The 17524-nt window shown below is 37.3% G+C and overlaps 1 protein-coding gene across 1 annotated transcript in view; it reads left to right on the top strand.

The window, feature by feature from the left end:
* The window catches only part of LOC143274638 (equilibrative nucleobase transporter 1-like), a 56231-nt gene extending 47215 nt beyond the window's left edge, over positions 1-9016 (top strand). The window contains 1 exon segment of the mRNA XM_076578511.1: positions 794-9016. Within this exon segment, the coding sequence (XP_076434626.1) occupies positions 794-901 (108 nt within the window). The 3' untranslated portion in view covers positions 902-9016.
* The last annotated feature ends 8508 nt before the right edge of the window (positions 9017-17524 follow it).

The raw sequence follows: 17524 nt of genomic DNA, 5'->3' as shown, positions 1-17524 counted from the left end.
TCTGTAATATGTTGAAAATGTGTTGTGAATGTAATTTTTTTCTAATACTAATTGTAATCATAAAGCACACAGGCATATTGTTAATACCCATATTGAGTTTTTTTCACATTATATTAATTGTTTTCTCTATGATTAAGCTTATAATGCATTACATAATAGTTTAACAAAAAGTTCAGTTACATCTTATATATTTATACAATATTGTAACTTAACTTTATTATCTATCTTGTGTGTGTCTGTATGTTGGTCACACTTACGTGCATTTCCTCTTTCATTTAAACAAAAGCAAGTGTGAGTTAGAAATCATTTTTTTCCTTTGTGACTATAATTTTGTAAAAAAAAAAAAAGTGAAAAAAAACAAACAAAAAAAACAACAATGTGAAATCCAACACAACTTTGTGTGGTCTATATTTTCTATGTTGGGAGATGCACATGACTGTTGTTTTGCAATTGATTTTTTGTGTGTTTTGATTCAGTTGTTGTAGTAAGTGCAAGTCACAAGTGAGTCTTGAAGGCCTTGCCTCTCTTGTTCTTGTTGATATCACTGGATGTTTGAATGCAGCTGTTGTGTCACGGTAGTGACGTGTGTCTGTGTGCGTTTCAGACCTAGGGTAGACTTTCAAGACCTGATCAGTGCATTCAGTTTATGCGAAGGTCAAGAACCTGTTGCTTTATTTTATTTTATTTCATTTCACTTCTTCTATTTTTATTACAGCAGATGTGGTGTAGCGTGTATGGATCATTTCACACGCTCTGGCACCTTCTTGAAACTGAAACTGAAACTGTGTTCCAGATCAATGTGTTCCTGCTGGTGCTGATGCTAATCTCCTACATCCACCCCATCTACATCTGGCGCTACCTGCAGAAGAAAGCCAAAGTAGCGGCCAGGCCGTCCACATAAGGTCATCAGGTAGGGGAGGGGGGCGTGCCTGGGATATTTTGTTATCTATATTTCAAGATATATGGTTTCCCTATTTCAACAATGATGAATGTTGATGGAGGTCATGACGATTCTTCTGTGGGAATTTAGAAATAACAGCTATTTAGAAAATGCTTATCTTCATTTTTGTTTTGTTTTGTTGTTGTTTGGTTGTGGGTTTTTTTTCGGGGGGGAGGGAGGGAGGGGGGGTGGCCAGAATTTTGGACACTTTGATTTCTATACTTCAATACTGATGAATTTTGATCGGGGGGTGATGATGCTCCTGTGGTGGCGTCCTGTTCAGGTTTGGGGTTTATTCAACAAGGCTGTACTCTCATAACATATCCCAGCGTCTGCTAGGCTCAGAGATAGAGAAATTTGCAGTGTTGGTCAGGAAACATGGGCAGTACTTTTGGAAGATGGGCATGTGAAGTGGATGACCCTTGATTGTGTGGTTCCAGACTTCCCCACCATCTGAGCCCATGGCACACCTAGCTCTGGGTAGGAGCTGGCCACAGGCAAAAAAAACCCAAACCAACATCAAAAAAAAAAAAAAACAAAACACAAAAAAGCCCCATCTCATGGGGATCACTTGAGGTCATGTCAGTTTTCTTTGGGTTTTCTGTGTGTGTGTGCACAGGTGTGCTTGTGTGTGTGCACATGTGTGTATGCACGTGTGTGTGTGTGTGTGTACATTGTGTGTGTGTGTGTGTGTGTGTGTTTTCTCTTTGTTGCTTCTGTGTGCACGTGCCTTCCCTCAGGAATTAAAAATGACTGCAATTCTATTGAAAACGCTTGGAGCATGTTTGTGCTGGTGTGTCGGTGTTTTTTGGTGAATTCATAATTATATGTGAATCATGGCTCCTTTTGTGGTTGGCTTGAGAAAAGGCAACATGATATGATGTGAGTCATAGTTACAGGCATTGAAAATTATTCAGTGTATGATGTCTATACTTGTTATGAATAGCAGCTTCTTTTTCTTTTCTTTTTTGTTTGAAAGCATATGTGTAATTCTTTTAATGTTTTATCATATTTTGAATTAATAATTTTTCTTCGTTTTGATGGCAGAAGTACCATGGGTTTTTTGTTTTTTTTCAATCAGTATTATTTTCTTGGTCTATGCATTGTTTATTTTTGATTACTTTTTTCTTGACTGACAGAAAAATGCATCTGTTATTTGATTATTAGATATTGTTTCAATGACTGGGGGGAAAATGCGTATGTAAGTTGATGTTTTGTTGTATACTGTTTCAATGACCGACGGAAAAATGTGTCTGTTGGTTGATGGTTTGGTTGAATATTGACATGTTGAATATGATTGCTGGAAAAAAAGCATCTGTGGGTTGATGGTTTTGATGGTTTTGTTGAATATTGTTTCCATGGAATGGAAATACACAGCTGTAAGTTTATCATCTGTTTAGGTAGCCTCTTATATCACAGATTGACATAAGTTTACATTTGGGCCAACAGCAAAGTGAGAGCTGTATTATCAATGGTTTCTCCAGTCAATGGGAAACCATTTACAGCTTATTCTTTTGTGAAGGACTATAACTCTCAAACTAGGAGGCAAAACTGCACTGCAGCCTTGTGGGCTAGTTGGCCTTTGGGAACCATCCCAACACCGACTGTCCTAAAACCCTCTTGGCCGAGAGAGTGGGGATGTACTTGGGCAAGACACTCTCCACTATAATCAAATTCTAGCCGAAATAGTCGGAACAGCAGTTGCCTCCTCTGCTGTTCTGATGGTCATAGTCGGACACGACTGACTATCATATATATATATATATATATATATATATATATATATATATATATATATATATATAGTTTGGAGAAGAAAAAAAAAGGAAGGTGGCAGAATGGTTTTGATGCTTATCTGACAAAACAGTGTCCGTTGAGGCTCTTGGGTTCGAATCCTGGCCTTGAATTTTCTCCCAAGTTTGACTGGAAAATCAAACTAAGTGTCTGCTGATTTGGATGAGATGATAAACTGAAGTCCTGTGTTCAGCACGCAATTAGCGCATTGAAAAAGAACCCATGGCAACACAGGTGTTGTCCTGTGGCGAAATTTTGAAGAAGAAATCCAGTCTGATAGGTACACTAATGTATGACTGCATGAACTCAAGGCCTAAGCAAGAGCTTGTTGGGTTATGTAGCTGGTCAGGCATCTGCGTAGCAGATGTGGTGTAGCATATGTGGATTTGTCTGAACACAGTGATGCCTCCTTGAGAAACTGAAACTGGAAAATTACTTGCGGAATGACTACCCTTGAACAAGCGGCCAGAAGAAGAGCCAACTACTCCGGCTCACCATTTTGGAATGATTCCTTTGAAGCAGATAGGTTAGAAAATGACACATGTACATTGAATATTGTTTCCATGACGATTGAATGGTTAGAAAATGACATATTTATGTTGAATATCGTTTCCATGACTGATGGAACGGTTAGAAAATGACACATTTATGTTGAATATTGTTTCCATGACTGATGGAACGGTTAGAAAATGACACATTTATGTTGAATATTGTTTCCATGACGATTGAACAGGTAGAAAATGACACATTTATGTTGAATATTGTTTCCATGACGATTTAACAGGTAGAAAATGACACATTTATGTTGAATATTGTTTCCATGACTGATGGAACGGTTAGAAAATGACACATTTATGTTAAATATTGTTTCCATGACGATTGAACAGGTAGAAAATGACACATTTATGTTGAATATTGTTTCCATGACTGTTAGAAAATGACACATTTATGTTGAATGTTGTTTCCGTGACTGATGGAACAGGTAGAAAATGACACATTTATGTTGAATATTGTTTCCATGACGATTTAACAGGTAGAAAATGACACATTTATGTTGAACATTGTTTCCATGACCGTTAGAAAATGACACATTTATGTTAAATGTTTTTTAAACAGGTAAAAAATGACACATTTTTGTTGAATATTGTTTCCATGACTGATGGAAAAGTTTTGTCTCCATCATGTAATACTAATGGTCCACAGAAATCATATATCTTTGAGGATGCCAGACAGTAAAGGGGAAAAAAAGGTTTGAACCTTTTTTCTGTTGAGAGTTTAATGATTTCTTTCAGCATTTAATCATTTTGATCAGAATATTACCATATCAAGCATTATCTGACTTTTAACATTTTACTCATCATCTGAAACATTTCGTTCAGAATCACATTCAATACCTAATCATTTCAGTCGGTATTTTACCATTTCTTTCAGTATCTAACCATTTCTTCTTGTACCTAATGGACCAAAACTGGTTTCCAATGACAAACAGTATAAGAAAGAAAAAAGCAGAACAAGCACTTTTGTACCAGAACTTTTTTCTTCTGATCAACGAAGGCATTCTGCATTTCTCTCCTGCATAATTTACAGGGGTTTTTGTTTTGTTTTTTGCTGTTGTTGTTTCAAAACAGTGTTTACTGCCATCTTTGTTGTTGTTTTTTTTGCCTGGAGCTTATATCATGAATTACGGACATTTTACTGTTGTACAGTTTTACAGCTGTAACGGCTGTGTGTGAATCATATTTTTTTTTCTATGTTGAGGGTTAGTGTGTGGCACACCTCACTCCTCAGTCTTGAATGTACGATGGTTGGTTGTATCTGTCATCATCAGAACAGCAGAGGAGGCAACTGCTCTCATGACAATCTGGGCTAGAATTTGACTACACAGGAAAGTGTCTTGCTCAAGTTACATCCCCACTCATTCAGCCAAAAAGGCTTTAAGACAGCTGGTGTTAGGATGGTTCCCCAAAGACCAACTAGGCCCCAAACCTGCAGCACGGAGAGCCGGTGCAGTCTTGCCTCCTGTTTTGAGAGTCATAGTCCTTCACAAAAGACTGAGCTGTAAAATGAAATCTGTTTGACGTGGAGAAACCACTGGTCATGCAGCTGTCACTTTGCTGCTGACCCGACTGTAAGCCTGTGTCAGTCTCTGATAAAAGCCGGACATTGAACCCTTAGGCTAGCTACAACAGTCGACTGGTGGATTTGTTCACTCTGATTTTGTAACTGAAATATTGTTTGTCCTAACTGTTCAAGAAATTCTCTCTCTTTCTCTCTCTCTCTCTCTCTCTCTTTCTCTCTCTCTCTCTATATATCTATATATATATCTATATATATATCTATATATATGTATGACCTTTTTAAACTGACCTGACCTGCGTACAAATTTTCAGTCTCAAAGTCATCACCGACAATTTGTGTGATTGTATTGTTCAATAAAATTGTTTTATATGTTTTCAAACCATGACAGACCATGCTTTTATATTTCTGAGCGCACAATTTTACTTACATGATGAAATCTGTGCTGCCCCCTGCATGTCCATGACTACACTGACAGCAGTCTGTTGATTTGAAGCCTTTCAACTCACTCCGGAGGATGGACTTCTTATGCGTTCATAGGCTGTAACTCCCATGTTCACTTGTATGTACACGAATGGGCTTTTACGTGTATGACCATTTTTACCCCACCATGTAGGCATCCATACTCTGCTTTCAGGGATGTGCATGCTGGGTATGTTCTTGTTTCCATAACCCACCGAAAGCTGACATGGATTACAGGTTCTTTAACGTATGTATTTGATCTTCTGCTTGCGTATACACATAAAGGGGGTTCAGGCACTGGCAGGTCTGCACATATGTTGACCTGGGAGATCGGAAAAATCTCCACCCTTTACCCACCAGGCGCCGTTACCAAGATTCGAACCCAGGACCCTCAGATTGAAAGTCCAATGCTTTAACCACTCTGCTATTGCGCCCGTCAAGAGAGTATATGAATCAGGATGACATGAACTGCACTAAAACCTCATTCCACACCGATTTCAGTTTACCAAGCTTTAGCAGTAAAGGGTTTAACCAAGGCTACACACTTCCACCTGTTCTGATCAAGTTCTGTTTTGGGAATGGATCCAGGGATGGTAGAATGACATAGATATTTCCTGACTGTGAGTGATGCTAGAATGGCATAGATAGTTACTGACTGTGAGTGATGCTAGAATGACATAGATAGAATGACATAGAGAGTTCCACAGATATATGACAATTTTTTATTTATCTGACTGACATCATCATGACAAAAATGACATATCCGAATGAAGCATTAATGATTCTCAGGACACCCATTGTATTTACTGAAGGACATTATTGAATATGTGTGTAGGACATGTACAGGAAGGGCCATTGTTGACACTGACATATTGATTACAAGGCATTTGATATTGTTTCTTTTTCAGATGAACTGTAATAACTGTGACATGTGATATGAACTGATGGCTAATGTTTAACATTGTTGTGTGTGTGTGTGTGTGTGTGTGTGTGTGTGTGTGTGTGCCTTTTTCAGAGTTGAATTTTGTTGCATATATTGATGTACTGTTAGCCTTTTAATTTTTTAAATTTTTTAAATAGATTTAGCTTTTCTTTTTTTCTGTTGTTGATTATTTTGTGATGAGTTTGGTAAAAGTAGTGCTGTATATTTTTTATATTTCAGACTGGAGATATTTCTGCTTTATCTCTGGGATAGTGCATAAAATTCAGTAGTGTTCATAGACATGCCTACCATCTGTACTTGTTCTGGAAAACCAAGTAAAATGTCACCACATTATGAAAGTATAAAAAGCCTTCAGATGATCGCAATGTCAGCTTAGACGTGCATGCGCCAACATTTTCTCAGAACTTGAAATTTATAAAGGCCACAGAATGAATCGGTAAAATTGCATGGCGACAAGGAAGAACATGAATATGATTGTGATAGAATAAAAAGACTTTAAGCAGTGACAAAGATGATGGAAAAATCAGCTCGAGTGTCGTCTTTTGCTGTGCGCCAAGCTCAGTCTTTTGTAGGGGGAGGAGTCTTTATGTGTGCTACATTATGAGTGCAAGCATATGTGTAGTGTTACTGATAATTTTGGTTTGTTCCATAGTTTGGGGGGCTATAGTATTGATAGGTTGTGGGGTAGGTATGTCTGTGTTCAGGTGGGCAGCATTCAGTCTAATATCATCATCTGAGATGAACAGACTATAAATAAATAAAACGAACGTGGGCAGCATTTAGAAAGATAGTTGATCAAGTTATGTAATAATGAGTTATGCACCACACATTTGTGCCTGATCTGTGGGCATATTGAGAATGTCCAGTTGTCGTGACAGAAAGCACACACCTTTCTCTGTATCAACCATTGTGCCTTATCATCAGTTGTGTTTACACAAATTTGAGAGAATGTTTTGTTTTTGGACTTCAGATGTGTGTGTGTGTGCGTGCGTGTATGTGCGTGCGCACTTCGTAGATAAGCGATGTGAATTGGAGCATCCCCTATGGAACCCAAACATTATCAGGCTTCTGATATTTTTAAAATATCTGGATTGTATTTCTTAAAACTCGTTTGTCATGATTATATATATATTTCATTTTTAAATATCTATAGATATATTTCTATTGGACTGTGATCAAATTCTCATGGTCAGGGTTTTTTTGTTTTTTGTTTTTTTGCTTCATTGACATAAAATTGTTTTGTGATTGTTTACTTCTCTAGCTATTGGGGATATCATCTTTTTTCTTACAATATATTTTCTTTTGATATTTTGCTTTTATGGATTGCACAGGTGTTGTTTACCTTACTTTTGCCCCCTTTGGCTTGAAATGTGTGGCAAATCATCTTGTTTGTTCAACAAATTAACAGTACTTCTGGAGAGAGAGAGAGAGAGAGAGAGAGAGATGTGTGTCAAAGTTTGAAAAATATGAATGCTTTTCAATTTTTGTAAAAGTTTTCTGTTTATTGTTGCTTATAGACCAGCTGACAATAAACAATAAGTTACTATAGAAATTGAAAAGCATTCATATTTTTCAAATTTGTAGAAGTTGATTTACAAACGAAATCACTGTGGTGGTTTTTTTTTTTTTTTTTGTGTGTGTTTATTTGTTGTTGTTTTTATGCATGTGGGTTATGATATCAAAATGAAGCACTGGTGTCTTCTGTTTTTTCCTGATTTTATAATGGAAGATAAAGAAAAAAAAAAAAAGATTTTAAACTAGTCTGCAACAGAGAATCCTGTGCTTTGTTATAAAAGATGCATTCTAGCCAAAATAACAAAGTCTGACATTATTGTATTTACTGTACTTTATGGACAGTAAGGCAATTCTTTTTTCCTCAGCTTTGGCCCATGTGCATTATTATAATGTGAGCTTAATGTGTGGTTAAAATGTGTTGAGACACTATAGTGAATCACAAATCATATCCGAGATGAAACCTGAAAGGATGAAGCTTGTTGTGGCGGAGATTGACAGAGCAGAGTTTGAGCAGATGATGCTGCAGCTTGTGTGGAGAGTTCTTTGAAGTCCCCCCCGCCTTGGTTTTTTTTGGACGAAGGTGCAAAAATGGGAATTGCAGCAATTGACCCACCAATTCTCAACTTCTTGTTTATCATTTTGATAATGTACCTTATGATATGCTGGACTCTATGTATTGTTGAAATTGGATTTATTTTCATTAATTCATTCATTCATTCATTCATTCATTTAGTAATTGATTGATTGATCGATTCATTTATTAATTCATTTACTGGATTAAGTGGTTTACTATTAGTTCACTGATTAGGGTGATATGTTGGAAGGTGGCAGAGTGGTTAAGACGCTTATTTGCCAGTACAATCTGCGAGGGTATTGGTTAGAATCCCGATCTCATCATGTCTTTCAACAGAAAAATCAAACAGAGCATCTGGTCATTTGTTATGAAATGTTGAATTTAGGTCCTGTTTCAGCATGCACATAGCGTACTGAAAAAAGAAACACTGGCAACATAAATAGAATGGAATAGAATTTGTCTTGATTACCAAGTGTACCGGGGTCACAAGGAATATTGGGGGGGATAGTACATAACAAGGTATGAACATAAATCGAAAATCATACTGAAACACTAGAAATTAGGATACATTCAAGTGATTATCAAAATAAAAACTTGTGCATACTCACACATGCATGCACAGCACACACACAAACATGCACACACACACATACACTCTCTTACACACGCACACACACACATTCTCTTACACACACACACACACACACACACTCTCTCTTACACACACACACACACACACACACACACACAAGCCGCATATTACATGTGGATTGGGCTGATGACTAGATCTTCAGGTAGATGGTTGTTGATTGCACAGTTCTATTAATCATACTGGATTTGTTCGAGAGACAGGGCATTGACTGCTTTGGGGAAAAAGCTATTGGCGAAGCGATTGGTTTTCGTCCTTATACTTCTGTACCATGGACCAGAGGGGAGCATCTCGAAAATTCCAAAAGCTGGATGTGATTCGTCCCTACTGATTGATTTTGCTTTTTTGAGTAGCCACTTATTATGTATATCTTCGAGAGAAGGTAGATCAGCCCTGGTAATCTTGGTGGTAGTTTTTACGATTCTGTTAAGGGCTGCAGCTTATGTCTTGGAAATGTTTCCATACCAAACAGTAATAGTGAAGGTTAGCACACTTTCAATGACTGCTCGGTAGAAATCAACCATGATCTCTTTTTTAATTGTAAACTTTTTGAGGCGCCGAAGAAAGTACAGGTGCTGTTGTGCTTTCTTAACAATTATTTTTTCCATATTTTTCTCCCATTTCAAATCGTTGGAAATGATCAGTCCAAGAAATTTAAATTTGCTGATGATCTCTACTTGCTTGTCTTTAATGACAAGTGGTAAGGGGTCAGATCTGGTCTTCCTGAAATCTAAAATTAACGTTGAGTTCTAAGTTGTTTCGTCCTCCAGCAAAATTGTGAAGGAGAAATCCTCTGTAAAAGGTACACAATTACATATGCATGCGTGTAACGCCTGACTAAGCGCATTGGGTTCAGCTGCTGTCAGGCTTCTGCCTAGCAGATGTGTAGTGTGTATGGATTTATCTGAACGCAGTGACGCATGCTGGAAAAACTGAAACTGATTGACAGGAGTCTTGAGCTTCTTCCCTTTATCCAACGTCTTGTCTCCTCTTGTGTTTAGTTAGCTTGCTTACCTCTGTTTTTTTTTTTTTTTTTTTTTTTTTTCAGAAAATGTTTGCACAGATTTTCATGAGCTGTATTTCTGCAATTTTTTTGGTTGTTGGCTTCATTTTGACATTTTCTGTTAAAAAAAAAAAAAAAGTATCTGTGCTCATAGAAACTGGCAAAGTCTGTTTTGCTTTTTTGTATTTTTTCATATCTGACAGAGATTTGTGTTTAACATTGTTCAATTTTTTTTAATTTTATTTTTTTATAACAATTTTTTTTTCATTTTTTTCATGTCAACTTGAAACGTTGCTTTTGTTGGCTCAGAAACAAAATTTGGTTTTATTGACACAGGTTTGTGAAAGGTTGGGTTTGTTTTTTTTTCAACTTGAAGTGTCATTGATAGTCATTTGTGTGTGTGTGTGTGTGTGTGTGTGTGTGTGTGTGCCTGCAAATGTGTGGTGCCTTATTTCCTTCTTTTTCTTTCTTCTCTCACATTCCCTGTAAGGCAGATTCTTTGTATCCTATTTGAGTGGAACAAAAAAAAGAATCATGTATAATATTGGCTCCCTTTTGAAACTGGTCTTAAACTTGACAATCGTACTTGGTCTTGTGATACCCGAGTCATATTTTTGAAGTGCACAAAAAATCTTAATCTTTGATCCATCTGCCAAATGTTTGTTGTAAGATAGTTCAGTCTTTCACATATATATATATATATATATATATATATATATATATATATATCCAAATGCCTGATGTAAGACAGTATCTTTGATGAATGGTTTGCACCTGTCATAGTTCAGGGAACAGAGTTATGAACAGGGTGTAAAGTGATGTTGAAGTGAAAGAAGTGTGAACTTATTTACTAACAAGCTTGAACAGTAATGTATATACAAGCAGTTATCATTTTAGTCCATTGGTTACAATGCTACCAGAATGGAGATCCACATAATTCTGTCGCTGATGTGACTAGTGTGTCAGTATGTTCTGTTTCTACATTTCTTGTGCATTTTTTGTTTGGCTTCCAGGTTTAAAAAAAAAAAGAAAATTATTTTTATGATTTAAAAAAAAAAAAAAAAAAAATCTTGGATGTTGAATTGAACAGAAGAGCTGACATCTTCAGCACGACCCATTTTTCAATGCCCTAAGGAGTTGAATGGTTCAGATGATAGATCATGAACTGTGTTGTTTTGCTTTTTTGTATTTTTTCATATCTGACAGAGATTTGTGTTTAACAATGTTCAATTTTGGGGGGGGGTTTGGGGGGTGGTGGTGGGGTGTGCAGACCTTATATACTATGTGGTTGGCTGGAGTGGAAAAAGCAACACACACACACAAAACAAACGCACTTTGCGTTGATCTCTAAGTTGTTTTCCGATGTAAGAAGAATGTGTTTGACAGGTTCGACTTGTCTTCCTTTTGTTTGTTTGCTTTCATGGCTGGGTGTTGAGTCTGATGTTGCTTTCCTCACACACACACACACACACACACACACACACACATATATAAATATAAATATATATCTGTATAGAGAGAGAGAGAGAATGGAGGCACTGTAGCAGAATATGTTGGACTGCTGATACAGCGATCAGTGTTTGAGACCCTGTTTGGGCCATGGTGTTGTGTCCTTGGGGAAAGGCGCTGTACTCAGATTTTCCTCCTCCCTCCACCCAGGTGTGAATGGATATCCTCCAACCTGACTTTGATCGTTGTGTCTGAAAGTAAACCCCAAAAACGGAGTATGGCTGCCTACATGGCGGGGTTAAAAACGGTCATACACGTAAAAGCCCACTTGTGTACATACGAGTGAACGTGGGAGTTGCAGCTTACGAACTTCAGAAGAAGAAGAAGTGTCTGAAAGCAGAAATGACGGAGGGAGAGGATTGGGCCCCGCCTTCCTTTGCCGAGCCCTGGACATGGTGGATATGATTTCAACTGTAAAAAGCTGTGGGATCTTTAACCTTGAACTTTTGAATATAATATTATGGTGGCTTTGTAAAAATGGCTAGCATGGGCATTAATGAAATAATCTAAAACTTGCAACCCCCCAATCCCACCCCCACTGCTCCAGTCGGAATCAGTTTTTTTAAGGGTAAATGTTCAAACCCGACTGGTTTTGACGTTTCACCCCTTTGTTATGGAAACAAAAGGGCTTGGATTCATTCATATATATATATATATATATGTATATATGTATGTATGTATATATGTATGTATAGCAGTATCTATAACAAGTAAGAACGAATGAACACAAAAGGATATATATATTTTATTATGTAATCTCTCTCTCTCTCTCTGTCTCTGTCTCTCTATATATATACACACACACATATATATATATATATATATTTGTGTGTGTGTGTGTGTGTGTTGAATTCAAACATAAGTCCAGTTTATTTGTGTTTGCAGTGCAATAGTTACTTATCACAGCAGGACTTTGAAGAAATATAATGCACAAAAAACACAACCCGCACCCCCCCCCCCCCACCCCCACCTCCCCAAAACAAAAACAAAACAAAAAACTGTAAAAAAAAAAAAAGAAAAAAGAAATTACACAAATTAGTCGCAGGCACAATGGGTTTTTTTTTTTTTTAGGGGAGGTGGGGGTAGGATGGAGGGGATGGGTTGGGGACTGGGTGGGTGCAGGCAGATCAGCAGAATATTTTAGCAGTAACAACATATCTTCATCCCCTCTTTCTCCATCTTCTCCTGTTATTATTATTATTATTATTATTATATTTATGATTATTATTATGTGCATTGTGCACACTTGCCTCATCTTTCGCATGGTGTGGTTGTGAGTTTGTGTTTTATAACAAGAGCAATTTGTTGTAGGAGCATCATGTGTGTGTGTGTGTGCTTGTGTGGTCTGTGTGAAATCATGACGATTACAGAGCTCATTGTGGCTGCAGTTAGTTTAGTGATGTAAGTGGGTACTGTTTATCATATCGTAATGATACAATATAATCATATGTATGTTTAATGTGGGACTAGTAGTTACAGGTTTGTTGGTTGTTTTAGTAGTTGTTATTGTTGCTTTTGTTCTTGGTGCTTTTTCAGTCAGTGTCATCAAAGTCAAACCATATAATTGTTGAAGGTCAGACAACATTTTTTTGGTATCATTGGTTATGTTGCTAATATATTGTTGTTTGCTGTTGAATTAACTGGATCTGTGCCAGTGTATTTGGTGAATATGAGAAAATAAACAGAAATGTACACACAAAGGTTTGTTATATTTGTTTTGTTGTGTTAGTGTGGGCTGATTAATTTTGTGTTGGCACATGCATTTTTGTGTGTGTGGGGAGGGGGGGGGGGCATATGATTTGTGTGTGTATGTGTGTATGGCTGGGGGGGAGCATGCGTCCTCTCTTTTCCTCATGCGCATGTGATCATGTATGATTTTTCTTCTCTCACTTGTGTGTGTGTGTGTGTGTGTGTGTGTTTTGTATCATCCATAGAGAGAGCAAAAACGAAACATTCATTTAACGAAGAGAAAATGTTTATTTAAAAACGGTGGCACCAGCCACATTTCAAGATAACACGTTTAAAAAAACACAAAAAACAAAACAAAAAAAAAACAAACAAAAAACCCAAACAAAAAAAACCAACAAAAAAAACACGTAGATATATAGCATCACAAGAATGTCTTAGATAACCAGGAAAGAGCATAACTAAAATGCATCACAACATTGCTGGTTATATAAACGTATAATCGCTTGAAGAGAGAATGAAGAAAGCAAAAGTTGTTTGTCCATGGAAATCACCGACTGAAAACAAAAATCTAAGTAACTTACTTACGAACTAACTAGCTGACTAACTAACATCTAGCTAACGAACTTACTAGCTACCTAACTGGCTAGATTGATGAAGAAAACAACAAATAAATAAATGAATGAACAGAAAACTGAAAACAAAATTATAAATGGGGGGGCGTGGGGTGTTGAGAAAGAGTGGTCATGAATGATTTATGTAACTTGTAGTAGTATTCTTCCACGTATAGGCATAAATACAAAAAAAAATTAAATTCTCTCTCTCTCTCTCTCTCTCTCTCTCTCTCTCTATATATATATATATATATATGTGTGTGTGTGTGTGTTTTCTTCAGTTTAACGTCTATTCACTATAAGTGTTTTTAGACGGAAAGGAGTAAAGCAGTGGATAAAGGAAAGGGAATGCATGTGAATATTAGTGTAAAAAAAAAGTGTTCATGTTATGTATCAGAGGAAAAGTATATTATAAGAAAAAGTCTAAATAGATTGTGGTGTGTATTGAATGAGGTGTCATGGGAAGGAGAATATGAATAAGCATATCAACAAGTATGAACTTACAACAATGTAAATATAAATAACAACATTAATTATAATACATCAAAGGAGGATACCAACTGGACTGGAGTTTAAAATTTCTGAAAATATTCTAAGCAATGAATAATCATTCAAAATCTTTTCAGTGGCTAATGAAATATTGGAAGAAAAGTCATCAACTACATCTTTTGGAATTAACTGTCTTATGCTCGGACAATGAATGAGTTGATGGCTTACAGTTATTTGCTTACCGCATATACATTTTATATTTTTAGAAAAATTTGTACGAAAGGCATTTAAACGAATTCTGTACATTAGACTTGTAATTTGTCTTGAATGTGCTGCTGGTGTCAAATTTAGAAAATGTTTGGGATTAGCTGCATTCTTTGTGTTTACACAACATTGGTAACATTGGTAATATTGATTATTTGAATCTATAAGTAATTTCTTAAATCGATTTCTAGATATATTTTCTATACAACTAATGCATTCATATAGATCTGACTGGATGTCAAGTTGTATGAATCTATAAGTAATTTCTTAAATCGGTTTCTAGATACATTTTCTATACAACTAATGAATTCATGTAAATCTAACTGGATGTCAAGTTGTAGTGTGTGTGTGTGTGTGTGTGTGTGTGTGTGTCAAGTTGTAGTGTGTGTGTGTGTGTGTGTGTGTGTGTGTGTGTGTGTGCAGAGAGAGAGAGAGAGAGAGAGAGTTTCATTTTTTAAGGACCTCGTCGAAACGTGTACACTGACCCATATGCCTGACGTATGCATACATATATCCAATGCAGTTAGATCTCGAGAGCCTATCAAATGCTGCAGGGGAAAAATTAACATAACGCAAATAGAATGGACTTAACACGCGCATTGAACCCGTCAAAACATTTCGTTTAAAGACATGGACAAATTGCAAGCATGCGCGTGCGCGCGCGCACACACTCACACACACATGTACATACATACATACATACATACATAACACATACATCTATAGGCTACATACTTGCATACATACATACAGGAACATACATACAGACAGACGGACAGACATACATAAAAAGGCTACATACAGGCATGCATGCAATCGCACACACACACACACACACACACACACACATCTAGATAGCGGATGATAATAATAGTGATCATCATCGTCATCATCAACATAATGATCATTATGATAATGATGATAACAACAACAACAACAATAACGAAGAAGAAGAGGAGTGAAGTATAGTGTGTTTGTGTGTAACGTTATTGAAAAACCCTAAATGTCCCTGCATATAACTAGACTGTTATATGAGCTTCAAGAAGACATAAACTGGACTCCCCTCCAATGCGAAATATATGGTTTAGTTATTAAAGGGAATCGTCACATGATAATGTGTCAAACGAAATACCTCCAATGAGAAAATACTTTTCATTCATTCATTCTCCTGCCCGGGATGGGCGTAGAGGAGACATGAGGGACGATTCCGTAGTCAGACGACGCCATCCGGTTCTATCTTCTGCCTGTCGAATCAGCGTAGCGCTATCCATATTGGTCCATTCCTTGATGTTGTCCATCCAGCATTTGGCTTGCCTCCCTCTTCGCCTACCACCCTCTAGCGTTCCCTGTAGAACTGTCTTTTACAGTGAATTGTGGCGTGTCATATGCCCGAACCATGACAGCTTCCTCCTTTTGACCACTGCTAAGAGTGGTTCCAGTGGACCCGCTAGCATAGTTATTTGGCTCTTGACAAAGTCATTGGTCTTTCTGTCCTTCCATGAGATTCCAAGCAATCGTCTGAAGCATTTTGTCTCAAACGTCTGGACTTTCCTAGTAGTCTCTGCTGTTAAAGTCCAACTTTCACATCCATTCAGCAGTATGGATAGCACCAGGGATCGGTACAGTTTGATCTTTGTTGGAAAGCTGATCTCTCTGCTCTTCCAAATCTTGCTGAGCTTAGCCATTGCTGATGTTGCGATCGCTATCCAGCCTTCTGGATAACAACATCAACGACCTCACCAACACCTTCAATGAGGCAGTCCGTGAAACAGCTGAAGAGGTACTGGGGCGACAGAGGAAGAAACACCAGCCATGGATCTCTAACGACATCCTTGACCTGTGTGATAAGAGAAGATCCCTGAAGAAGACGAAAAACACTAGCCCTAACGAAGCCGCACAGTATCGTGAAACCAATAAACTTGTGAGAAAAAAGATGGAAGAAGCCAAAGAACAATGGATCAACGACCAGTGTGAGAAGATCGAAAAAGGAATGGAAGGAGGAAACAGCAAATTTGCCTATGCCACACTGAAGAAACTCACCAAGACGCAGCAGAACAAATCGTCTGTCATTGAGGATACCTCAGGCGAGCTACTGACAGAAAGCTCCGCTGTTCTGAACAGATGGACACAATACTGTCAAGAATTATACAACTATCCCATACAACCAGATGACAGTTTGATTGACAGAGACATAACACCATCAAGGGAACCTTCACCCCTGCCAGTGTTGAGGGAAGAAGTGGAAGAAGCTGTACGCAGTCTACCAGCAGGAAAGTCACCTGGAGCAGACAACATTCCGGCAGAGCTGCTCAAACACGGAGGGAATGAGCTGGTCACAATTGTAACAGCAATCTGTCAAAAGATCTGGGAGACAAAACAGTGGCCCTCAGAATGAACTCGGTCGCTCATCATCCCCATACCAAAAAAGGGGAATCTCCGCCAATGCCAGAATTACAGGACAATCAGTCTTATTAGCCACACGAGCAAAATCATGCTTCGAGTCATTCTAAACCGACTCAAGAAAGAGAAAATACTATAAAACTTTTAAAGGCACTCGCAACAAGACTATATCAAATGATTATTAGAGGCACTCAAAACTAGACCAATGCGTTAAAGAAAATATTCAATGGGGAATAATATACTTTATTATTAAATGCACTCATAACGTGACTATAATGCGTCAAATACAGCACTCGTAACAAAACTGTCATGCGTCAAAGAAAATAATGACGAGAAGTATACTTTATTATTAAAGACACCTATAACAAAGCCTATAATGCGTCAAAGAAAATAATGACGAGAAGTATACTTTGTTATTAAAGACACCTATAACAAAGCCTATAATGCGTCAAAGAAAATAATGACGAGAAGTATACTTTGTTATTAAAGACACCTATAACAAGTATACTTTTTTTTATTATTAAAGACACCTATAACAAAGCCTATAATGCGTCAAAGAAAATAATGACGAGAAGTATACTTTGTTATTAAAGACGCCTATAACAA

Source organism: Babylonia areolata, chromosome 29 (genome assembly GCF_041734735.1).
Source record: "Babylonia areolata isolate BAREFJ2019XMU chromosome 29, ASM4173473v1, whole genome shotgun sequence".
NCBI lineage: Eukaryota > Metazoa > Mollusca > Gastropoda > Neogastropoda > Buccinidae > Babylonia > Babylonia areolata.
This window is presented reverse-complemented; position numbering and strand designations above follow the sequence as displayed.